This window comes from Natator depressus, chromosome 1, assembly GCF_965152275.1.
Source record: "Natator depressus isolate rNatDep1 chromosome 1, rNatDep2.hap1, whole genome shotgun sequence".
Lineage (NCBI taxonomy): Eukaryota > Metazoa > Chordata > Testudines > Cheloniidae > Natator > Natator depressus.
The window spans coordinates 242,306,443-242,332,447 of record NC_134234.1 but is presented as its reverse complement, the minus strand read 5'-3'; the positions used below and the strand labels follow the sequence as shown (position 1 = coordinate 242,332,447).

Here is a 26,005-nt window from a genome sequence, read left to right as displayed (position 1 = left end):
TACATAAAACACACTGATTTGAATTTTTACAGTTGTAATCTTAACTGCTAACAAAACAGGAGACATTAAGACAGAACAAGACTTAAGGCGGCTCATTACATTTTCTGCTAGTGGTAGGACTTCTGCCAAAAATGATTTTACCATCAGGTTAGGTGCTATGCCACAGAATAGTGCTCCATAACAGTGATCTCTAAACGCACCCCATACCTTTTCAGCACAGAATCAGTCACATATATCACTGTCCAAAATATTCCAGAAACAATTTCAAAGACTACATTCTGTTAAACACACTGAGAAAGAGTATTAAGATTAGCACATAGCCTTATCAAACTTACAAATACAAATTTTATACAGTGAACAGGAACATACTAAAATTCAGCAGTTCCCCTGCAACCAATCCTGCCATCATAATGCCTAAGGAACACACATCATCACTAGTACACAAAGCCTCGTGTAAGAAGAGCAGTTTTCAGCGTTTGTTTAGGTGATTTTGGTGGATTAGATCCCCTAAATCACTTGCTACAGCATACAGATAAAACTCCAGTTTCAACTAGAATTTATTTTAGGTTCTAACTCCTTAATCAGCGGAGTGGTGGGGGGTGGGGGGGGAGGAAGAGGACAAGACACGACAATGTCTTTGCATATATACATGCATCACCTAGCACAATGGGGCATGAAGCCTCTAGGTGCTCCTGTGATATAAATATTCAGCAGCAAATGTTTCTGCCTGTAAAATAAAGATGACTAGAAAAAAAAGGCTTTTCACACAAGTGTGCTGTGAATTTAATAAAACAGGCAGAACACTGGAGCAGAAATGTTAAAGAGCCATTGCAGGATGTATTGTACAGATACAAATAAATTGGTTAGCAGGGATTATTTTTAAGATGACAAAAAGGGGGTTCAGTTAGAACAGAGCCTAGAGATTCCCTGAAGGCAGCAGGAGACTCACATTTTTATTTTATCTTCTTTCTTCCATTAAACGTTAAGACATATTAAAACACGTAATTTGACAAACATGCTTAAAATGTTGGATTACAGTATGGTAGTTGAATAGACTATTTTGGTGAAACAATTTCCTGCAAATTATGGCTCTGCACATTCGCACCACAATTCACTGCAAACAAATACACAGATACTGAAAGCAATGAAATTTCTATCCAAGTGTACCTCACACATTACCTGCCCTGTACAATCTAATGAATGTGACTAATGCTAGGCAACCTCAGCACTACAGGACACATGATCCGACAGACCCAGAGGACACGGTGTCAATGACAAAACACAATGCATGTGAACTACTTTTTGTACTATCCAAGGTGCACCACAACAGGAATGAGCATGCAGTGCTAATAGGAAGAATCAGGACAGACCTTGCCATCAGCCTCAGCAGAAGCAGCAGTAGAGGTCTCCTGGGAGGCAGATGTCAATGCACCTGCAGGTTTAGTAGACTAAAGAAGGTAAGAAATGCAGAAAAAAAAATCAACTAAGGGCAGACACTGAATATGCCTAATACATTCATGCATTGTTCTCTACTAACATCTTTAGCTAGCCAGAAAGACATTTTTAACTTGTAGATTTACAAGCAGCCCCGCATGAACAGGAGAAGAATCCCAAAGGCCTTAAAAAGCAGCCAATTAAAAATTAAACACCTCTGGCTTGTTTGGCCTCAAAACCATCGCCAATTCCCATGTTGCAGATTTAAATTTGACTGTACAATGAAATCGGAGAAAAGCATGATGTAACGGGCATGATCAAACAGCATTCAAAGCAAGCTCTGTACTGCTGCTTAACATTCCCAACTGGTTCACACAGATCCTAGGTTGATCCTATAAACTAATACTGGATATATTTTCAAAGCTTCTCTCACTTTTTTAAAGTTTGGTTCATTAACTGTTTTTTACATTACAAATTGCAACAATTCCTGCAAAGCTTAAACAGTATTTTGGAGACTCATGAAAAAAGATGTTTTGCACCAATCTGGGCTTATAATAATTTCAAACAGAGTGCATGAAATACTGTAAAATAATGACAGACTGCCCATTTGAACAACTAAGGGCACTTTTCTATGTCACTTAGTGCTGCCTCATGTGTACCAATTACTCAACTTATTCTTAGAGCCTTGCAAACCTGAATGAGCTGATGGATACAGCTGAAAGAGCAGTAACGTAATAGTACTGGTCAAAAGGTTGAAATTGAACAGATAGGATCTATGTCTAAACCTGAGAATAAACTCATGCTACAGGTTAATTTTCTTCTTCCAGAGAATAAAATGCTGCATTCTCAGCTGTAGCTCTAGAAGTGGCTTTAAGAGTTTGAATCATCATGGTGGCTTTCAGATCTCTTTAAAAAAAAAAAACCACCACCACTACACCATAGAGACGGATTAAAATCTCCAGATTGTCTCTCAAGTTACATTTAAGCATACAAGTTATGACCCACTTTTTCTTTAACACTTGCAAACACATTAAATCTCACCTACTTAACAAGATGCTCATGCACCATAAGTGTATAATACAGTTCTCATGCTTTGGATCAAACATGGTGCATTAAACAACTTTTTTTTTTTAAATCAATATTCACTCACCTTGTCTCGTGGCACAGAAGGCGGCAATTCTCGGGCTAACCTGTTACGCCTTTGCTCCTTTAAAAAAAAGCCAGCAAAAACCTTGATTATCTATCACTCTGTGTCAAGCTTTATTGCTTCAGGGATAAGCACGTAAATTGTAGAGATTGATGCTAGCAACATGTCTCATATTTATCACAAAGTAGCTTGTATCCCACACTATGATGTTTTAAATCAAAGCCTGTTAGGTGGACAAGACAGTTTTGAAGGATTAAGTGGCCAGATCTAACGTGGAATATAAAATGTGAACTGAACAAAGTATTCAAGGCACAGACCTTTGCAGTACACTCAAGAAACTGAGCTTCTAAGCCACAGCCCTTAAAAACCAAGATACAGCTTGGATCAGGATGGATTCCCTATAGTCTTCATTAAGAAGTGTGTTTATGAAATAATATCCATAAAGAACTGACTACTAGAGCAGCATGGTCAGGTTGATAATTACTGGTCCAAAAGACGGCGGGAAAAGGAGAGAACTTGCACTAGCTATAGAACAACAAAGTAGCAGTTGAAGCAAGTCAAGATGAATAAGGGGAAAGATTGGACTTTTCTGGTGATTAAGAATAGATCTCTCACTAGTAAGGACAAAACATTACAAACTTAGAAAAAACAAAAGATTTCAGACCCAGTATTTCTTTTAGGAAAATGTTAGAAAAGGGGGTATTGTAGGCTATTCAGAATTTGTATAAGATGCCATAGAAGTTTACATGCACTTACAGAGTCCTCATTCCTGCAATCGGATCATCACAGACAGACTTTGTTCCCACACTAAGTCAATGGGAGTCCACCTGCGCAAATCTGATTGCAGAATTGGGGCCATAGGTAAAAGACTTGCCCCCAAACCAGCTTACCATTTATATAACACAAAATAAATAATAAAGAGCATCAAAACGTAAAAGACAAGATAAGACTATAAGAAGTCAATGGTCGGTGAGAAATGCGATTGGAGAAGTAAGAGAAGAAATGAATGTTAGGGTAGGGAGAAGTGGTCAGTTCTCAACATCTATAAGGCTATTTTCTCTCTCAGAAAGAGAGAGATATTTAGGGGAGAAAAATGCCAATCACTTGTGCTAAACAATGTACATTAGTTAGTATTGGTCTGTGTTCTGTGCAGTTTGCGTCTTGTCAGTCAGTTTTGTTTTGAAACACGTGGAATTAGTATTTACAATGTATTATCAGAGTTCATTTTGCTTTGCATATTTTAAAAACACGCTGTTTTAAGAAAGAATAAGCGATGCCTTGACAAAATGCTCCACGGGAACATATAAGCAATGGTCTTAAGTTTATATTTATGGGCTGTAATCATAAAGGGTTTCACACCAAGTATATAAAGGCACAGGTCAGTTTATGCTCAGATTTAAAAAAAAAAAAAAAAAAGGTTCAACTTAAGTCCCCTCTAAATAATCAGTGCATCGCTTAGAAGGCTGTTTTCCTTACCTCTATGTTGTTGTTTATTAGCCCACAGGCATCAGCGAAGTCTGGGTGTTTAGTGTTGATATAAGCTAACTCAATGGCCACCAAATTATGAACCTACAGGGAGAAAAGTCATTCATAGTTAAGATTTTATGAATTAATTTACTGCTAGGAAACCATGTTGGACTGGCAACCCTAGAAACTGCAGTCTAATTATCCACAGTACTGTATAAACACCCACAGCACAGGCTTTGCCCACGCTGCTCTGCGGTTGCATTTCATTTCTGACCCAAAAGGACAAATTCTTCGGGCAAGAAGGTAATTCATCCATCATAACCTAAGTTCCCTGTAAGCTGCGCGGCCGTGCAGCAGCGTATTTAGCACCACACAGGTGCTCAAGGAACCCTCCTGGGGACCTGCCACAGTTGGGGAAGGGGCGCCCCGTCCCAGCTCCCGCCTAGCCTGGCCCCCAACCTGCCATGGCGCCCCACCCCGGGACCCAGCTCTGCTGCAGTGTGGGCTGGGAGTCCCGGTCCCTGGCGCGGCCGGGGCAGCCCTCCCCCAGCCAAGGCCTGCTGGGGTCAGGGCACCTATCCTGCAGCCTCAACCCCAGAGTTGCTACAGTGGGGAGAGAGCGCTTGAGGGGGGGTCCTCTCTCCCCACCATAACCCCTGAGCACCCTCCTGCACCCCAAACCTCTCATTCCCAGCCCCATCCTAGAGCCCTCACCCCAATCCTCTGCCCCAGCCTTAAGCTCCTCATCCCCGGCCCCACCCCAGAGCCCCCACCCCTAGCCAGAGCCCTCACACCCCTGTACCCCAACCATCTGCCCCAGCCCTGAGCCCCTCATCCCCGGCCCCACCCCCCAGCCGGAGCCCCCTCCCACACATCACCTCCATATTGCTGCACATAATAAAATTCATTCCGCACATGGGTGGGAAAAATTAGAGGGAACACGGAGCATGACATATTTAATCTTTTCCCTGTATTGAATCCCCTGCGCCCCATAAACTGGCACTCTTGATGGCACTTTCAGGCAGACATCTGCCCACTAGGAATTGGACTAAGTCCCAGCTCATTTCATACTGTCCACCTAAGAGCTGCCACATAGGAACTTTCAATCACATGCAATCTGCGCCACATTTGAACCAGTAACCTGAGAGACTGCCCCAGAATTGCTGATGCCATCCAGTGGCGCAACAGCCCAACAGGGTTTTGTACATTAGCACTGACTACGTCACTCTTTATTATGAAGCTTGATCAGTCAAAACTGCCATTACATTTAGGTTTAAACAATGAAATGAAATTACAAAATCGAATCCAAGCCAACCCAAGCATTATCTTTTACATTTATCGTAGGATAATAAAAACACAATTAGTTAGCCTAAGTTTGGTTAACAAAATACCATTCACTTTAGTTTGTGCCAGTAGGGAAAGGGCCCCAATCAGCAAGTAAGTGAAGGCCATGAGAATAAGTAGTGTTAGGAAAGGACGTATGGTTTGAAAAGTAACAAATAGAGTAAAAGTGCTGCAGTAACAAGACAAAGGGAAATTGTCTCAAAAGAAACAAACCCACACCTTCCCACTGTTCTGCTGTGCCAGAAAGGATGGGGCGGGGGAGACGGGGGAGACCTTGAAGGATGGAAAGTAGCAAGGAGAAACTGCTTCAAACTAGGTTTTTGCTAAAGCTAGCAAATTAGCTGGAGGGTATAAAGGCGGCCATGAATCTGGGGGTTCTTTGTTAGACCCTACCTGATCATGCTGGAGCATACCAGACTGTGACGGTCATCCCTAGGTGTAGCCTATTTGTAAGTATCCTGATCACAAGTTTATAAATATTGTTACTGTATTGGATGTAGTAACTGCTTATTGTTAGGCTGTTAGACATGTTTAGAGCAACTGAATAAATATTATTTGGCCTGTGGAATTAATAAAGGAATTTATGATTAAATTCGTGTTTGGTGATTTCCCATATCAATATTAATAATTCCAATTATTAACAACAAACATTTATACAATTCTGTAAATCAATAAGAAGAGGGAACACATAGTTGTACAAGAGAATAAGATTTAAAAGGCTGTCTTTAGCACAAAAATGTCTGTCAATTCCTAACATTTATTTAGAGCTGAATTACCCAAACACCTAGTTAGATTTGTATAAATGATAAAACAGTTATTTGTAACAGCATAGTACCACATTTAGCTTTGACACTATAATTCAGTAAAGGAGACCACTCCCTGCAGAACGGACATATTTCTGCTCACTTTTAGGAACAGGAAAATAAGACAACTGCTGTGGCTATGTCAAGAGCAAAAAAGAAGCTTACAAGAACTGGAAGATTGGACAAATGACCAGGAAGGAGTATAAAAATATTGCTCAGGCATGCAGGAGTGAAATCAGGAAGGCCAAATCACACCCGGAGTTGCAGCTAGCAAGAAATGTTAAGAGTAACAAGAAGGGTTTCTTCAGGTATGTTAGCAACAAGAAGAAAGTCAAGGAAAGTGTGGGCCCCTTACTGAATGAGGGAGGCAACCTAGTGACAGAGGAAGTGGAAAAAGCTAATGTACTCAATGCTTTTTTTGCCTCTGTCTTCACGAACAAGGTTAGCTCCCAGACTGCTGCACTGGGCAGCACAGCATGGGGAGGAGGTGACCAGCCCTCTGTGGAGAAAGAAGTGGTTCGGGACTATTTAGAAAAGCTGGACGAGCACAAGTCCATGGGGCCGGATGCACTGCATCTGAGGGTGCTAAAGGAGTTGTCAGTTGTAATTGCAGAGCCATTGGCCATTCTCTCGGAAACTCATGGCGATCGGGGGAGGTCCCAGACGACTGGAAAAAGGCTAAGGTAGTGCCCATCTTTAAAAAAGGGAAGGAGGAGGATCCGGGGAACTATAGGCCAGTCAGCCTCACCTCAGTCCCTGGAAAAATCATGGAGCAGGTCCTCAAGGAATCAATTCTGAAGCACTTTGAGGAGAGGAAAGCGATCAGGAACAGTCGGCATGGATTCACCAAGGGCAAGTCATGCCTGACTAATCTAATTGCCTTCTATGACGAGATAACTGGCTCTGTGGATGAGGGGAAAGCAGTGGATGTGTTATTCCTTGACTTTAGCAAAGCTTCTGACACGGTCTCCCACAGTATTCTTGCCAGCAAGTTAAAGTAGTATGGGCTGGATGAATGGACTATAAGGTGGACAGAAAGCTGGCTAGATTGTTGGGCTCAACAGGTAGTGATCAATGGCTTCATGTCTAGTTGGCAGCCGGTATCAAGTGGAGTGCCCCAAGGGTCTGTCCTGGGGCTGGTTTTGTTCAACATCTTCATTAATGATCTGGAGGATGGCGTGGACTGCACCCTCAGCAAGTTTGCAGATGACACTAAACTGGGAGGAGTGGTAGATATGCTGGAGGGTAGGGATAGGATACAGAGGGACGTAGGCAAATTGGAGGATTGTGCCAAAAGAAATCTGATGAGGTTCAACAAGGAGGAGTGCAGAGTCCTGCACTTAGGACAGAAGAATCCCATGCACCGCTACAGACTAGGGACTGAATCGCTCGGCAGCAGTTCTGCAGAAAAGGACGTGGTGTTACAGTGGACGAGAAGCTGGATATGAGTCAACAGTGTGCCCTTGTTGCCAAGAAGGCTAACGGCATTTTGGGCTGTATAAGTAGGGGCACTGCCAACAGATCGAGGGACGTGATCGTTCCCCTCTATTCGACATTGGTGAGGCCTCATCTGGAGTACTGTGTCCCGTTTTGGGCCCCACACTACAAGGAGGATGTGGAAAAATTGGAAAGAGTCCAGAGGAGGGCAACAAAAATGATTAGGGGACTGGAACACATGACTTATGAGGAGAGGCTGAGGGAACTGGGATTGTTTAGTCTGCAGAAGAGAAGGATGAGGGGGGATATGATAGCTGTTTTCAACTACCTGAAAGGGGGTTCCAAATAGGATGGCTCTAGACTGTTCTCAGTGGTAGCAGATGACAGAACAAGGAGTAATGGTCTCAAGTTGCAGTGGGGGAGATTTAGGTTGGATATTAGGAAAAACTTTCACTAGGAGGGTGGCAAAGCACTGGAATGCGTTACCTAGGGAGGTGGTGAAATCTCCTTCCTTTGAGGTTTTTAAGGTCAGGCTTGACAAAGCCCTGGCTGGGATGATTTAATTGGGGATTGGTCCTGCTTTGAGCAGGGGGTTGGACTAGATGACCTGCTGAGGCCCCTTCCAACCCTGATATTCTAGGAGTCTATGAAGAGAATAGAAGTTTAGACACTGGAGCTTTGTATTGGTCAAACAGTACACTGACTCAGACAGCAATTACTACTTCAATTTCTCATTCAATTGCTTTGATTCTGCTTCTCCCTTCTCCTTCCTACCTCAAGCTATACTTCTTGATGTTTCTTCAGAAAAAATTACAAAAAAGCAGCAAGGAAGAGAAACAGAGACCCTGATGCCATTCGACATACATAGCTAACTACACTGACTTAAATACCCTCCTCTTAGACCAAAAACTGCTTTAAAATCTCAAAAAGAAACCAGTCTTTAACATTAACACTCTCCAAGCACTGACTTGTTTGAAGCTAGAAAGTGAATTTTCATTTCTCTATCAGATGTATGGTGGTACATGCTATATTAGCACTCCACAGCAGCAGCGTCAGTGTCTGCATACTAATCAACTATGAAGTGAAGTGAAGTGAAGTTTAGTAACGTATTTTTGTGCATCTCTGAGTCTGATAAAGCACAGCTTCCATGTTAGCAAGAAAATATAAGAGAAGGCTAAGAGGTTTAAAATGTGAATTCTAGGTAAAACTTTTTTTGGAGGGGAGGGGGATTTTTTTTTAAATTAGGCCAAGGTATTCAAAATCAGGAGCCTAAAGTTAGGTGCCTAAATATGGATTTAGCTTCTATTTTTGAAAATTTTGGTTTAGTGTAATGTTTTTGAAACTAAGATTATATGGTAAACAAAAGCACTAAGAAAGGACACCACCAACAGAAACAATGGTTTGCTAGCAAGCAGGACTGGAATACAAGGTGGTAAGTAACACCACTAATTACCATTTCATTTGTAACAGGTAGCCTCTTACGCAGAAGACAGGTCACTACTTCAACTATGGCATCATGTAGTTTGGGAAACCTCAGCAATTCCTAGAATACAAGGAGGAAAAGCAATGTAACAGAGTTAAAGTCTAATGCCAGAAGTGACCACCAGATCATCTAGTCTGACCCCCTTTATATTACTGGCCACCAACACCACCCAGAACTCATACACTAAACCCAACAACTTAAATTGCCCTTAAAGTTGGAATTGCGATTACAGTTCTTGTTGATTTCAATCAAAAGCAGGGTTAATACTGAGTCAGTGAGCAATAAGAGTTAACAGCAGGGAATGCGCTACTATCGTTTATAATTTTTGTAGCTACAGCTTGATTTTGTTGTCCCACTAGGCACACTTGGGGGAGATTTTCAAAGACAAAAATGGCAGTCACCTAACTACAATGTGTGTTTGAAAGTCTCCCGCAATGTAAATTTAAATCAGTGTTACATGCAGACAATTTGGAGATGCTGAAGTTACCAGAGTTTACAGTATCCAATTAAAATTGGTGAGAAACGTAGACAGTCAGAATAAAGCACCCAACCAGGACATACCAAGATGCTGGGGTTAACACTTCCATTAATGAATAGCGCTGTGAGGAGATCTTCTATAGCCACATGCACAGTAGTTTGGACCTCGCTTATGCCTCATCCAAAAATAATACACTGATTCCTACCACTGAACTGATTGTGCCTCCAAGTTCCTTCCTATCTCCCATACAAATCTGCTGTGCCTTCTCTCATAAGCCACAATGAAAGAGGGAGGAAGAATAGTTATTCTTAATTAGGCACTTTCCTGCAAGTCTCAGCCCTTCCCTCATGTTGTGTTAATTCAGAATATGAGAAATTTCAACACATCGGCTAACCTATCAAGGTTAAGAGACCTAGTAAGCAGGAGATTTTTCTGAAGCCACAACAGCATGAGTTTCTAGTGATCTGCTGTAAACCCTGCCATCAGCAATTCGTTGCTTAATAAATTATTCAAAAGTGTAATTAACTTACTTCATTACACTTTATTAACAGACAACAAAATACTGACAACAGGAAGTGTCTTACACATTGCTAACCATTTAAACTTTTTTCTAAGGGAATAAGAGAGTCTTTGAAAGCAACACAGTAAAGTTTTCCAATAAAGTTTCTTCAACACATTCAGCATAGATATATGTGGAGGGAAAGAAGATAAAAGCTATGCTCATTCTGAGCAATCAGTGAGATGAGAACGGCATTTTCATGAGGACTGCAAAACCTGAGAATCAATGTTTGCAAGGCTACAAGAATACAGAATTCTGTCTAGTGTGGGGAATGACAACTTTGAATTTTCAGACCACCCCATTTAAAATCACAGTCTAAACAATCTCAACCATTGTATTAACTTTTGGCATTCAATAATAGTACTGTATCTGCATCTCTTCTATCAAAACTAGAGCATCTGAACCTTATGCCCAAATCCATTAGTGCCTTATTAGGCCAACAATGAATACCTTCCACCGTGACAGTCTGACCCTATGAATAAGATCCTTTGCACATTTCCCAGAGAATACACTTTCACAAGGCTGTTTACACAAGTTCACGAATGATTTTTATGTACACTGACAGAGTAACTCTGACTTTTTTTTTTGGGGGGGGTATATAATGTGGATACTGAATTTTTACCATAAAAGAGGTTGCTCAATACTGTTAGACAAGTCGCAATGCACTGAAGCCAGATCTTAAGAGTTTATGATATTTCTAAAAAATACCTGTACACATTTCTAAACTTAGTAGTCAACTTCTGCTTTTACCTGTGTACTGTAATTGCTACAATGTTGGATAATCCTCTGCATTTCCTCATGAACCAGCTCCACACAGCGCAAGCTGGGTTCCTCTAAACGTTTGATTTGCCTCTTCACCAACAATTCAAATGAAACCTCAGGCACGAACAAGGCAGGTCGGGGACCCTAGTCGAAAAAGGGAAGAAAAGGGCAGATCTTTTTTGTATGATAATAGCATCCAAAGTGTGCTAGGTGCTCCACGAACCCTAAAGGGGCATTAGTTGATGAATCCCCAAATTAAATCATGTTATTCCCACAACAAAATATTATGTTCAGCTGAAGGTAAGGTTGAGAGTATGTACCAGTAACCTAAGGGTTTAAAAAAAAAAACAGAATAACCCCAAAACAGCACAGGGAAGATGTTATAAGTATCCAAAGCAATATAAACCCATTTTCACTTTAAAAGAGAAGCTCACTAGTACACAAACGCTGCACAAAAAACATCCAATGATGAATTTGGCCCTCAATCTGCAGTTGATTTATAGGTTCAGAGGGTAGATTAGTGAGAATTGTACTATGAAGGGGGAAGCAAGGAGAACCCAGTCCCCAAGTCCCAACATCTCTGTGCTTTAACGTCTCTTCCCTGCGCTCATACCTCAGTTCCTCTGGTAAAGGAGTTGCTACGGGGCGCCTTTCAAGTATTTGGGGATGTCAAAGCTATTATGTGACCATTGAACCTTTAAAGACCAGTGTCCGTTGTATCAAATATTCTATCAGTGAAAACTCTTGACAGATGTCGTCCAGTCTTCCCCACAGAATTGCTGCATGCAAATTAGCTGTAGAGTAAAGGTGGTGAGTGGTTGAGTTACCTCTGATGCCACAATGGCCCCACTCAAGAGTTGCTTGTGTTGTTGACCTGAACCTGTCTGTAGCCTAAATAATCATAGTCATGAGAGATCCAATCATTAATCTGATCTTAATTCCAGTCTAGTTTCTTTGCTTTATAAAGTATGTACAAGACTGATTATTTTTGTAACTATTAGGAAAGTTTGAAGTGCATGTGTTATTCCACTGTTAAGATTACTTGAGACCAAGAAAAAACTGACACCTTTACATTTCTTGAAGGACCTGGTTTTAATTAATTTCAGTAAAAATTAATTTAACTTGTATGGTCTCAGAAAATGTGGGGAGGATATATTGTTTTCTTCACACAAAATAAAGAATTCCTGCTTTAAGCACAACCTTAATTTCATAACACAACAGACATGAATCAAAACAAGATTTTTTAAAATCCCATTATAAATCCAACAAGCAAAAACCTTAGGAAACCTAAGATAATACTCACTGTAGCATTTCTAATAGCAGTCAAAATATCTATAGTGTTAAGGCCACCTAGTGGATCAACAGATTCTAAAGTTCGTCCAAATGTCTCATGAAAAATATAGCAGATTCTAGCTCCGCCACATCTGAAAAAATAAAATTAAGATTGAGGTTACAAATGAGGAAGAGGAGAAAATATTAACTGAAAGGTTTTTCTATGCCTAAACACACTGAATATTTTAAAGTTAACATTATCAGAGTGTAAAATCTTTAAATATATTATGATTTGCTTTTACTACTACTACTGTCGTTTTAAAGTAATGTGATCCAGTGTTTCATGCCAATTATCACAATCTAGATTCTATAAATAAACAATTATACTTACAGTTCAGAAGTTTCTATATATTTTGCAGTTCCTTCAATGGTGTTGCAATATTCAGTGGCAAACTTGGTAATCAGCTGCAATAAAGTGGCACTCTTGTCCTCTACGGGTTCCCCGTAGCTGTTCAGCAGAGACTGATATTGCGCGGCTAACACATTTATTCTGGTTTTCAGTTCTGGCAAGCAATCTCTGATATGATGCATTAGTAACCTAAAAATAGAGAAAGTATAAATTCCTCTGTTAGAAAAGGGAAGAAATCCTCTTCAAACTTCGTTATCTCCAGCACAACTTAAAATATAAACAATTATGATTAAACAAATATCTTCTTGTAGAACAAAAAGATGATATTTGCTAAGGAAGAGTACAGTAACCACAGATACTAAATTTTGTTTCAAATTTCAAAGGGAGACATCCTAATGTTTCACTGTACAGCAGTAGTACTTAAGGGATGCTGAAGATAAAAATAATTTTTAAAACATTGTGTGTGTTACCACCACACTTATTTTTTAGATCTTTTTATTTGTCATTTACTTTTTGCATTTTGCATGACAATTAATCATTGGGGGGGAGGGATAGCTCAGTGGTTTGAGCATTGGCCTGCTAAACCCAGAGTGGTGAGTTCAATCCTTGAGGGGGCCATTTAGGGATCTGGGGCAAAAACTAGGGATTGGTCCTGCTTTGAGCAGGGAGTTGGACTAGATGACCTCCTGAGGTCCCTTCCAACCCTGATATTCTATGATTCTAATCTGTGGTACCTGTTAAGTGTCCTAGCGAGATACTTGGTTCCATTTCGGTTGGCTAGAGATGGATACTTCTTTTGAAGAAAAGCATATTCATCACGGATAGAATCAGCTACATTCTTCTTATTGTTAATATCTAATTGACTCCTAGAGTAAAAAAGAGAACTATTAGTTAATAAATGTAAGGTGCAATTATTTTATTCATGCTTCCACTTTTCTTGACAGTGTCATCCTTAAGTCATCAGAACATCTGCCATTTTTGACTTCATTCTTAACCCATTTCCCCAACCATTTTCTCTCTTTCACTAACCACGTTTACCCAAAGTTTGGTCAACATTTTCCTCTGACAGTAAAAAAGATGATAGTTCGGTGCTAGGGATGAAGACATGTCACCTCTTTTGAAGGTACTAGAAACGTTACTCCATGGACTGACTGGTTGGTGTTGTACAGTAAGTAGGAAAGCAGTATGGGCAGTAGCCATCCCCAGTAGACTAAGCATGCAGCCTCCACATCAAAGTGGTATCAGCTCTCACATGGAAGATGTGAGGGGTAAAGCAGATGGGAAGAAGAGTAAGCTCCTGAATCCAGGTACCCACACAGCAGCCAACATTTTGAAACTAAGCCACCCACTGCTTATTTCTTTCTGTAATTAAATACAGATGCTCTTATTGTCTCTAAATCCCACACCCATATGCTTAAGAAACCAAAGCATTCCTTCGTATTAAGGAAAGATCCAGCTTTCAAAAGAACACATTAATTGCCATCCTCTACAGTAGTCACCGACTGGTTGATCGTGGAGCCTCTGACAGTGGATCTCAGCCTCAGTCATTGAGACTGAGATCCACTGTCAAAGGCTCTGCAATTGACCAGTCAATCGCGATAGCGTTGCCAACCGTCCTGCAGCCAAACCGGGAGATCAGCCGCTAAGAGCCCGGCAGCGCAGCGGGGCTAAGGCAGGCTCCCTGCCTGTCCTGGCCCCACACTGCTTCTGGAAGTGGCCGGCATGTCCAGCAGCAGCTTCTGGGGGGATGGGCAGGAGGAGGAGGTCTTCGCGTGCTGCCCTCACCTGCAGGCACCACCCCTGCAGCTCCCATTGACCGGGAATGGGGAACTGGGGAACCAGTCACATCCGGGAGTGGCACAAGGCCAGGGAAGGCAGGGAGCCTGCTTTAGTCATGCCTCACCTGAGGTAAGCAGCGCCTGGCTGAAGCCCACACCCTTCCCGCACCCCAACCCCAGCCCCGAACCCCCTCCCACACCCTGCACCCCCTCCTGCACTCCAACCCCCTACCCCAGGCTCAGCCCAGAGCCCTTCACACACTCCCAACCCCTCTGTGAGCAAGACAGGGCCTCTGAGAAGGGGCGGGGCAAAGGTGTTTGGGTTTGTGTGAATACTGTTATTTCTGCAGTTTCTTTGAGGTAGCTTCTGGGTTGCACTTACATTCAAAAAGTGATCTTGTACTAAAAAGGTTGGAGACCACTGCCCTACACTCACCTGTTCACTACCCCAATTATGCCAAGTTTAACTGGAATCACTCTTCCCATAAGTACATCCATAGCATCAGTGCCAGCATCCATGAGATCCAGCTTTGTGATAACAGCAAGCGTTCTTCGCCCTATCAAAACAGCAGGAAAATTGTCATTTACAAGATGTTTGTCAGCCTCAAGCAGTTTAGTAAGGCCTTAGAGTATTCAAGAAGGTCCTTAGCTGAACACAATGGTCAGAATAAGATGACTAGAACTTTGAGCAAGATTCTAGGCCCTACAGGGCTCCAGTAACCTGCATAGAAAAAAAGGTTTGACTGCTGGGTTGGCTGGAAATTCAGATAATTGACAGCAGTGACAGGAGCACTGTGTCAGCTGAGATGGGGTTAGAGTGAGAGATACGAGGAAGTACTAGGCTCACAAGCTTATAGGTTTTAAGTGTGAGCTGAAAGAAGAGAGCCCTGGTATATACCTAGGGCTAGCCCTGACTTGTTTGCAGTTGTACAAGGGCTACACTTGCAATACCACCACTATATGAATGGCGAGGGGAAAAAAAACCTATTAATTTTCTTCTGTGCACAATGAAACAGATTTAACCAGTTTCTAAAGTATACGATCAGATGTTTCTCAAGGAAAATAAGAACTTTATACTTGGATACGAACATCTCTAGACCCAAATGTGGAAAGAAACCTGTGTCGGTATACTAGATTTGCTTCCTTCGTGAAATGCTTCAGAAACAAACAAAACTTAGACTATCTTGGAGCCTTAACATCTTAAATAGCAACTGGTAAACTAAGCAGAGATTGACTGGGTAAGTATTGGGATAGAAGGCTCCTGTAGACAAACCGGGTGCTGCAGGAAGAGAATTCAGTATTCAGTACTGTCCCCAAATCTATACTGAGCCAGGATCTCAGCTCTCCGTTAGCTGTTGCTGAGCTGTTATTGAAAGTGCCACCTTTCAAATGGACACAGATCAGAGATCCTGACCACTGGTAGGCATTAAAAAAATCCTATAGAACTTTTTGCAAATATAATAATATGCAAATATAATAATAGCTGCAGACCAGCATACCTGTTACAGGCCTCAGACCTTTAAGGCTGGGAATTATGGAAAGTAGTCCTAGGGTTATATGCCTGATCATATGAACAAGGCAATAAATAAAAAGCAGAATCTGTTGCCCCGTCAGTCAGCCCTGGTTCGAGGAAAGACCTAGGAGGAGGTTCTCCAAAGGGGTTAAGAAGGTGGAGCCTGGAAATGGAGCCCCTTAAGGTACATCTACAGTACAATTAGACATTTGCATCTGGCCCATGCCAGCTGACTTAGGCTCACAGGGCTCAGGCTAAGGGGCTGTTTTACTGCAATGTAGAAGTTCAGGCTTGGGCTGCAGCACAAGCTCTGGGACCTTCCCAACTCACAGGGTCCTAGAGCCCAAATGTCTACACCTCAATTAAGCAGCCCTTTAGTCCAGCCCCCACAAACCCAAGTCAGCTGCCACAGGCCAGATGGGGGTTTTTAATCACAGTGTAGACATACCTTGAGAGGCTTTGCCTCAAGAGGCCCAAGCAGAGACTGCGATCTGAGGAGAAAAATACTTGGGAAGCCACATTAGAAGGGTGAAGCATTGAATATATTTTGTTTAATAATAAACGAAACCCCAGAACAGGGAAGGGAGAGGGGAGAAGAATTTTGTTTTGAACTTCAACTCTGTTTGGGGACTTGGAGTTGGGCCCTGAAGAAGAGGGGAAACCAAGGCAGGTAAGACAACTGCGTGACAGGGCATTAATCCCGGTGTCTTGGGATAATTTTAACTTGAGTAACTACATTCACTGTCTAAATATTTCTTCTGTAGTTTCAAATAAATAAAATAGTTTTAGCTATTTCAGCAGTTGTGAAAATGATTCTCACATAAATACAGTCAGCAAGTATGTAGAGTGCTTTAGGACTCATTTGGATCAGTCACTACATAAATATAAAATTAGTATATATCCACTGCTCAGAAGAAGTTCAAATCAGTAGACTTGCCAGACAAATACAGGGCACTGAAGTGGGCAATATCGGAATTCCAAATGCTTCCAAATGCATTTTCTCCCCTTTTGAGACTAGAACAGAACCACATGCAACAGCCAATTACTAACGATAGAAGTATGCATTTTCCTTGCTACAAGACACAATTTTGGAGGAATAAAATGTGTAATCACGTAAGCAGGCCATACTCAACAACAACTCTCGTGAAAGCAGCCTTCTTCAATGCAATTATATTGCTTTGGAAACAACAGTGGATTACAGGACCATATTAGAAGAGTAACAGGATCTGGACTGGCCTTGCCTGGCAGCCAGCAGGCCCTTAATTAGATACTAATTCATCTCAGCATTGTTAACAGCTTCCGAATCGCACAAGCTACAACTGGAAAATGTTATTTGTTAAAATACAACTGTTTCCAGAGAAAATCCACTAGTATGAAAAACAAGTACCATTTTCTCCAAAACTTTAATTTGATTCTTATTTTTTCCTAGGAAAATCCATTTTAAGAGAAATACTAAAATGCAGACGCCAGTATGTCTTGCTTCTTACCATCTGGATCTACCTCCCGTGCAATTTTAAGTGCCTCTGATGTAGCCATGTCTGTGTTGGCAGCTGTGACTGCCAGAATAATTGAATTTGGGTTACTAATGAATCGAAGGATTAGTTCTCTGATTTGAAGTTCAATGTCCTTAGGCTGATCACCCACAGGTACCTGAAGGGAAACAAACAATACAGAACTAAAGGGGGGAGTGAATCATGCAAATCCGAATCACACACTTCTCTCTATTAAAATACACAACAATATAAAATGAAATTTCTCTGGACTAAAAATCAAGTTTGAAACCAGGTTAATGAAGATACTATAAGAAAGGTACAAAAACATGAAAACAGTGCACAGTGAGAACCAAACCAAATACTCCAACTTACCGTGTTAATTTTGAAGAGATTTACAAAAGAACAAATGGCAGTTCTGCCCCTAACTTGCACTGCAAGTCTAGGGAAGTTAGGCATTTAACTGCCATTGGGGAGCCAGAAAATAGTCCCTTCCTCTAGAAAAAGTCACTGTTCAATAAAAAAAACTTTCATGTGGGACCTGAATATTTCCTCCCTTTCAGGGCACCCTGTGTGTCCTTCAGAGCTCAAAGGGTTTCCTCCATTGTTTCCTTGCTTTACGCAATTCTTCAAGCATTGCCACTTCTGTAAGAGGGGGAGGTGTCATTTTGATTCTGGTCAATACTTACCAAATTAGCTACAGGCGTTACTGGTGACACTAAAGTACCACCTCTCCTATTAGCCAAGCATGCTACCTCCACAACATTTCCAAGCCTCTTATACCTGCTCCTGTATTTTCCACTCCATGCATTTGATGAAGTGGGTTCTAGCCCACGAAAGTTTATGCCCAAATAAATTTGAAGTCTCTAAGGTGCCACAAGGACTCCTCGTCATGTAAGCCTCTTAGTGTACGTCTACTCTGCAAAAGAAAAAAAAATCCCACAGCAGCACATCTCAGAGCCCAGATCTACATACATGAGCTCATGGAGCTTGTTCTACAGTACTAAAAATAGCCATGTAGACATTCCGGCTTGGCCTCTAAAGCCCAACTCCCTCCCCAGTCTTCAGAGCCCAATCTCCAACCCAATCAGAAAGTCTACATGGTTATCTTTAGAGCCGTAGTGCAAGCCCAAGTGTGCAGACCCGGGCTCTGAGACTCGCTGCTGTCATTTGTTTTCTGCAATGTAGACATAACCTTTATAAGAAAACCCTCTCCCCTCATCAGTGTACAGCACTACCAAAAATCCAAATTCTAATCACAAGGTGGGGACACTTAATTTCAAAGCCATACAGAATTGCTGGTCAACTTGAGGAACAACATTTTCTGTTTTTACAGGGAACCTTAGATGATTTATCAAATGGTACAAAATGGTCAAAACAAACGTTATTTTGCCCCTCTCAGAAATAACCTACCTGCAGCAAATCAAAAGGTAAAATTCAGTCACTTACCTTTGTCATTCCTGGCAAATCCACAAGAGTCAGATTGACAACATTCGGTGAAAAAATTTTAAGGTGAATAGGTTCAGGACTGATCCCCTAGAAATACATTAATATCACCAAGAATTAGAGTTAGAAGATTTTTTTACCTAGACTTACCCCTCAGAAAGCCAATTCTTTATTAAAATTAAACTCCTGAACCAGAGACCTCTACACAAGAATGTGTCCAGAAATAAGGTAATCAGTTTACCAACCAATTTCTTTGTGTGTGTAATCCTGCCTTCTCCTACTTGATGGATAAAACTAAGTTTCAGAAACTGCACATATACATGGCTGCTGATTTTACAAGCTAAACAAAGTGTCATACATACACACCAAGCTGTATAGATAAACACCATATGGGTTCAACCTAGGGAGGTGGAGGCTACTTCTTGTGGAATTACTACATAAACAAGTTTTGAAGCGAAGTCTGATACCCAGAATTCTGCCAGCCTAATCATTTCATAGCAGTGCTGGTGTCACCTCAGAACTACGTGAACTACATGTGCTAGTGGATCCATTACATTATTTACTGTACACTGGACTTGTATGAGGCCTTCCCAACATTTAGCCCCCAAATTTTCTGCAAGTTGGATGGGGTGTTTGCCCCACATCAGCCCCAAAAGGGCCATGGAAGCTGAGAAAGGGCCAATTAGTGGCTACACGAGAGGTTTAGGCTGGCAAAGCAATCCCTGATTGGAAGACGGCATTCAGCTGAGCAGAAAATGGCTGCAGCGACCCTCTGTGCTTTAGAGCAGTGGTCTCCAAACTTTTTGGCTCGTGCACCCCCAGGACGAAGACCGGAAGACCTGCCACAGACATGCCACCGACGGAACAGGACTGGAAGACCTGCCGCAGGGGCACCGCCAGATGGGAACACCAGCCACGGACATGCAGAGCTGCTGCCGAAGAAAAAAAACGGTGCACCCCCAGTTTGGAGCCCACTGCTTTAGAGAGGAAAGGAGGGAATCTAAGGAAAGAGTAGGATCCTGTGGTCCTGGCCCCGAGAGAAGGGTGTACACAGCAGAGAGACTGGCAGAGAAGAAAGCCTGCTGGAGATGAGTAGGAAGCAGCCCAGGGAGAGAAGGGACTGAGCAGAAGTTGACTGCATGTTGTAGAGTCCCTGGGCTGGAATCCAAAGTTGTGAGAGGGCCCAGGTTCCCTTACCAGACACTGATGGAGTGGCATTGCCTGGACAGCTGGTCCACTGTGACTCTATACCCCAGAAAGGCAAACAGTGACCTGGCAGGAGGGCTGACTCACAAAGAGGAAGCTGAAGTCCCTGGAGTGAGGGAGAGGCAGCAGAGCGAGAGAGAAGACAACAGGCTGAGACCCCACAAAGAGAGGTGTCAGACTTGGAAGAGAGCTAATCCCCAGAAGAGCCAGGAAAAGGTGCCACCATCAGTGAGGACCCCATGACAGTAAGGAATTTCAGAAACTATGATATTCTGTGAACTAGAGTTTAGTTCATCTTGTACCAACCTTATTATTTCCTGAAATCCTCTCTGTTTCATTTTCTATTTCTTGTCGAATTTCCTCAAAGTCTGTATAGAGCTGAAATATAGAAGCAAAAGTAATTGAAAGTCAGACAGCAATGTACTTACTGTATATATCACCAAAATGTTCTTCTTGCCAACATAAAGTGATAAATACTGTAAGTATGCACATAAAAAGCAAGAATAATCTTCTGCACTATTTTACAATGCTATCAGAGTGAACATTAATAGCTGGAAACTAACTGATTATTGAGTAATAACATTCACCTTTGGCTACAATGGGCAGCAGGAGTTACTACTGGATACCAAGATCTCATCAAGGGGAAAGATTTACCCACAATAAAGTGTTTAAACTATATTAGTTTTATATCTAATAAAATTCTGTCTTTGAATTTTTAATGTGAGTAGGATACAGAGGGCGACATGATGTTAGTGCATCTCCCAGGTACCCTGTTCGTCCCCCTCTCCAGTCCCCTTCACCATACCCTGCAAATCTTCCCTGGTCTGCCTCCATACTCTGCAACCACTCTTCCTTCCTTAAACAGAACACCCCCCAGTCCAAAACTAGGCAGCACAGAATTATGTCATCCAGTCTTCCGTCCTTCCTGGTTCCCCATCTCTGTATGTATCCCCCATCATTCTCCATCTTTCTCCATCTCTGGCTTTGCCAGAAGTTGTAGAAACAGTTTGGAGTCAACAGCAAATCAACTAATAGTTAAACGCTTATGAAATTATTTTCTAAGCAGCATTCTATAAATGTGAAAAAACACCTCTACATGAGTGGCCTAAGCCATAGCTTCAAGCAATACACAAAGAGGGGGCAAAAACACAATGACACAAAAAACTGCATTCTGCCACACCTCTTCACAACAAATTTCTTCTCCCTGACCCAAAGTACAGGGAGTCAGAACTGGGGCCCTCTTCAACCCAGTCCAAAAAAATCAAAATCAAAATGAACAAGCAAGTCATCAAATCAAGGATGGCTTGCTTCAACCAAGGGAGACAAACTGTCCTTAACATAGAAAGACTCTTAAGCATTACAGTCCTTCAGTGTTCACCACAGGGCTGAGGAAGCTCTTTCTATTCCTTTCAATCCCCCTCCTACAGTCTTCCACTACTTTCCTCTTGTATCTCTGCTCACATAAGTCTCTAGTTAACTTCTTCCCTGACTATCTTAACGTGCAGTAATAAAAACAATTTGTGATGGTATATGTACTTATCTTTGCCATTTCCACTCAATGCTTCCCCAAAAAACACTAAAAGCAAAGCCAACAATACATACAAATTTGGAATTTTTAAAGCCTAGCCATTCAGGCAATACAAGCCAATATAGTGAGGACAAGCACTGTAGAAGAGAAAAAACCCAGAGACACCATAACTTTAAACTTCCTTTTCTGAACTTAAAAACCCCACAAACTTCCCAAGAAAAAAATTCTATCTTGGCATGAAATGTAGCATGTGGAGTTCATCCCTTTTAGGGGAAATTGGTGGAGAAGAAAGGGTTGGGACTGAACTTCAGGCTTATAATGGAAAGCTAGCTCACTTTAACTATGAATGAGCTACTGTCACTCCACAATAAACATACCTTATTTTTGGTGTGAAGAAATTTACCCCATTCTTCAGCATCAATTCCTGAAAACAAAACCATTACTTGAGTTAGAGAGGAAAAAAAAGTTTCATTTTCAAGGACACCCTACTAAGAGCCTAAGTATCCTGGTGTCTTTTTCACTTGCACAGTTTGTTGAAAACCAAGATACATTTTCTTTTAAAGTAGCAGCAGAAACGCAAAAGTTAATCTACTTCCTACTGTAAGAAATTAAATGGCTCTAAATACATATATTTAACTCTCTGCATCTCATTCCAAATTTTAATTTGTAGATCCATTGCCTAATTTCCAGTCTCTGAATAATGGATTTGATTAAAAGAATGACTCATTTCCCTATCCTAGCAGTCCCCAGAAATGCCTTGCCTATTTAAACATCAGTTTGTGACCAAAAAAAAAAAAAAACAGTTTTCGCAACATCCTTTTATATACACAATTAAGTATACATACAGTGCGCACAGAGTAGGTTTTGAAAAGTGGTCTTTTCATAAGAGGCGAGATCAGATTACAGCTGAAAAATCTGCTCAAGCAAAAAAACCAAATAGAACGCTTATGTACTGTTTAACAATGAAACTTTGGGGCACAAGTCTTATAAAGCCCAATTCTGCCAGCAGCCAAGCATCCTTAGCCACAAAGTCTTCCATGTTGGCTGACAATACTCTGTGCTTCTTAGGATCAGGCCCCAAAACAGAAAAGGAGATATAGAAGTGGCCATTTCTGTTATTGAGTGTACCGGATGACAAGCTCCTACTAAAAAAAAGTAAGTTTTAGTCATATCTGTAGACACCTCTATTCCTTCAACTAGATCTCCATTTTTTAAGTCATGTGGCATTTCAAATTCCCAGTTTCTCTATACAGAAATCAGTTCTAGAAAGGAACCAACAAGAACTCTGCCTACTATTTGCTCATCCAAATACTGCTTATCTAAAAGTAAGTACCATTCAAACTATTTCATTCTGGTAGGAGTCCCAAAAGACACTCACCAATACATATTAAAAACACATTTCGTAAATTAAAAAATTATGAAAGTTATATGATAAAGCAACACATCACAAAAGAAAAGTTAAATTCATCCCTTAGATGCTAATGCAGGCAAAGACAGAAATGACTGAAATGAAAAAAAAAAAGCCACAAGACCGACCAAAATAACCATCAGTCAATATAGTAGCCAGTGTGTCAAAATAAAAGTGCAGTCAGCAATGAAGTGGCATGAAATGCAGGTAGTTAGAATACATAAACATGCAGATAATGTGTAGGGACAACAAGCAAGTGGCTAAAAGAAACCTTTAGTAAGGTGTCTTGGATTTTTCCATGTAGCAGGGTCTGCAGTTAAACAGAAACAGCATTGAATAAAGTTTAGTATTTGCCATTAAGTCTTACATAGCATTCTCTTTACCTTTCTGTACCAGGCTTAGAGGGATTATAAAAGCATGCATACAGACATGCATGCTATTCAATAATTAATGAAAATGCTTAATGCATTATCACAATACACCATAAACAGATCTTGATCACTAAATGATACACATTAACCAAATATATTGTAATGTCATGTCTTTATTATAGCTGTTCACCTCAGAATTATTATTTTGAAGTACTTTGATTTCAAACACACAGAACAATGCCGTTTTGGTTCAACAGAGCAATCTAGAACTTCCCTTGATGAAGGGCATTTCTCACCCTGGATAAGCTATAAAACCTATTTGAAAACAAGGTTTTAATATCGGTGCATTTTTTTGAAGTATTGCTGGAGATGGCTAATGGGCTGTAGAGAGATTATTAACTTTTTTCTGCATAAATCATAGTTATGCATGACAACTTCCTCCACATCAATGAGAAACTCATGAAAATTAAAATAAGCAGGATACAATGGCCAGAAATCTGAGACTATTTAAGAAGAGACTGCCAGGTAATTTAGACTTTAAAAATGTAGATTTCAAAAACAAACTTTATTCACCCTATATCTCCCTTTACACTAAGAAGGCTACTTCCTCACGCCAACCTCTACTGGGAGCGGAGGAAGCCCACTAGGGTCATAAAAGGCTACCATCAGAACCCCAAGATCTTCTAGGTTGAAACAGGGACAGCAAGGACTTCCCAAAACGGTCAGGAGCAGCACCACTGGTGCATGAAGAGATCCAGCTGGTCTCCCTGCTCTCCCTCTTCAGTACTTTACAGTCCCTAAACACCAGTAGACCACTTCTTACAATCTGAAATCTAGACATTATTGTTCCTGTTTACTCATCCCTTCATTCCACCCTATAACAAATAAAAATAAAGAAATGAAACTGAAGAGACACATGCCCAGTCCCACTCTGATGATGATGTGCCACTTACTCCACCCTTTGTCTTTTAAGATGGTAAGCTCTTTGCAGCAGCAACTGTCTTCCTTTGTGCTTGTACAACACCAAGCACATCAGGGGGCCCCAAAACCTGACTGGGGCTTCTGCCTGCTACTGAGATATAAACAGCACTTGCTTCAGATATCACAAGATCCTGTGTTTGGAGGTACTCATGTGAAAAGCTGATAAAATAATGTTGCTTAAGTAAACTTCAGATTCTAGATTCAGTCTCCGGCTCCTATCTTCTGGCTCCATATTAACTGTTCAGTAAGACTGCAACATTTAACTTCCCATCTCAGATACTCAAACAGTAAAGGTTACTAAACTGATCTGTCATACGTCCTCTCCCCCATCCCATCCTCCCACAAAATGGATGAAGTTTAATTATAAAAATGATTCTTAGCTGCAAGGCCAATTTAATAATTAAGGGGGGCAGAAATTTCACAGAGCTCTCTCAATTGCTTTCTTTGTCCTATAATTCAATAGAAAACAATGCAGTGTGCTATTGCCACAAACTGTCATATCGTTATCAACAAACAGAACTATTATGAGGGTCTCTCTCTCGGACCTCAGTGTAAATGAGAGTTACAGAGACGCTCTCTCTCTGTCAGATATGATGATGTGAAAATGCAGTGCTTAATCCCTCACTTCTAATGGAGTAGACTATTCCCTTTGTGTTAATATATTTTCTGTATTTTGGGTTAGAAGCTCTTCGGAAGCTTCAAATTCTGTTCTACTGAATAGCAATCGTATTTACTATCCCTTCATTTCAGTGAAGCGGTATGATTTTATCATGTCAGGGAAGGCTCAAAAGTGACTCAAAAAATGGTTGCTCTTTGGTCTGGCACAAAAGAAAATCAGAAACATTGTCAGTTACATGGTCCTTAGACTTATCCTCCCTACCAGAGTGCTGAGGATCAAACTCAAACACAGTAGGTAGGCTTCTTCCAGAGAAAAATTATATGGGCTCATTCCTCAGGTAAATCACACTGACTCTTGTCAAAGGATATCAAGATGAAATTAGCATCACTGGAAAGTAGAGGTTATTTCCAACTGCCTGCACAGTCGTTATATCAATGTATTTACCTTCAACTGTTTTTGAAAAACAATTATTCTGCACAACAATATTAAGATCTGAAATCAAGTACAACAGGTGACAATTCTGAACTCTTTAAACTACAAAACAAGGGAGGAATTTTCTGGGTGAATATACCCATGCTGAAGATAAATTTCTGTCTATAAAAACATCATGTATAAAGCCTCACTTTTGGAACCAAGATGTGTATGATTTATAGACAAGCTAAAGCTGGTGTTAAAATGTTAAGTCAAGATCAGCACAATACAAGGAGGCATTCAAATGAAAGCACAAGGAACCTTTATGTGTTCGTACGTTTATGAGCATGAAGAGTTCATTAACAGCATGTTCAGAACAGTACAGTGCACTGGTGCAGAAACGGAGGACTTCTTGTATAAGATTCAACTAGCAGAAAAATCTCCCCTCACTTAGGACACTGTCATTTTGACGGGCAAATATTAAGTTTGTTTTCCAAATTCTAATTCATTCTAATTAGGGGTGCATCATAATATTTTTTGCCCAAGCTACTGATTTTTATTGGAGATTTTGCAAGTTTAGTGTATTTTTTTAAAAACGGAAGTAAAAGCAAATATGTCAATTTATTTAATGACCAGATGCTAAAATATGCTCGAGAGAA

At 41.0% G+C, this 26,005-nt stretch overlaps 1 protein-coding gene across 6 annotated transcripts in view; it reads right to left on the bottom strand.

The window, feature by feature from the left end:
• The window catches only part of DNM1L (dynamin 1 like), a 64,093-nt gene that overhangs the window by 14,099 nt on the left and 23,989 nt on the right, over positions 1-26,005 (bottom strand). For 2 of the 6 annotated variants that reach the window (XM_074939662.1, XM_074939670.1), the window contains exons 3-16: positions 23,236-23,274; positions 21,934-21,980; positions 20,335-20,406; positions 18,826-18,912; positions 17,374-17,536; positions 14,810-14,930; positions 13,330-13,461; positions 12,578-12,784; positions 12,218-12,338; positions 10,903-11,058; positions 9,086-9,175; positions 4,058-4,150; positions 2,585-2,641; positions 1,371-1,448 (exon numbers count right to left, since the gene is read on the bottom strand). In XM_074939662.1, the coding sequence (XP_074795763.1) occupies positions 1,371-1,448; positions 2,585-2,641; positions 4,058-4,150; positions 9,086-9,175; positions 10,903-11,058; positions 12,218-12,338; positions 12,578-12,784; positions 13,330-13,461; positions 14,810-14,930; positions 17,374-17,536; positions 18,826-18,912; positions 20,335-20,406; positions 21,934-21,980; positions 23,236-23,274 (1,463 nt within the window). The remainder of the gene's footprint in view (positions 1-1,370; positions 1,449-2,584; positions 2,642-4,057; positions 4,151-9,085; positions 9,176-10,902; positions 11,059-12,217; positions 12,339-12,577; positions 12,785-13,329; positions 13,462-14,809; positions 14,931-17,373; positions 17,537-18,825; positions 18,913-20,334; positions 20,407-21,933; positions 21,981-23,235; positions 23,275-26,005) is intronic. The other 4 variants (XM_074939688.1, XM_074939696.1, XM_074939679.1 and 1 more) reach the window with 3 other exon arrangements.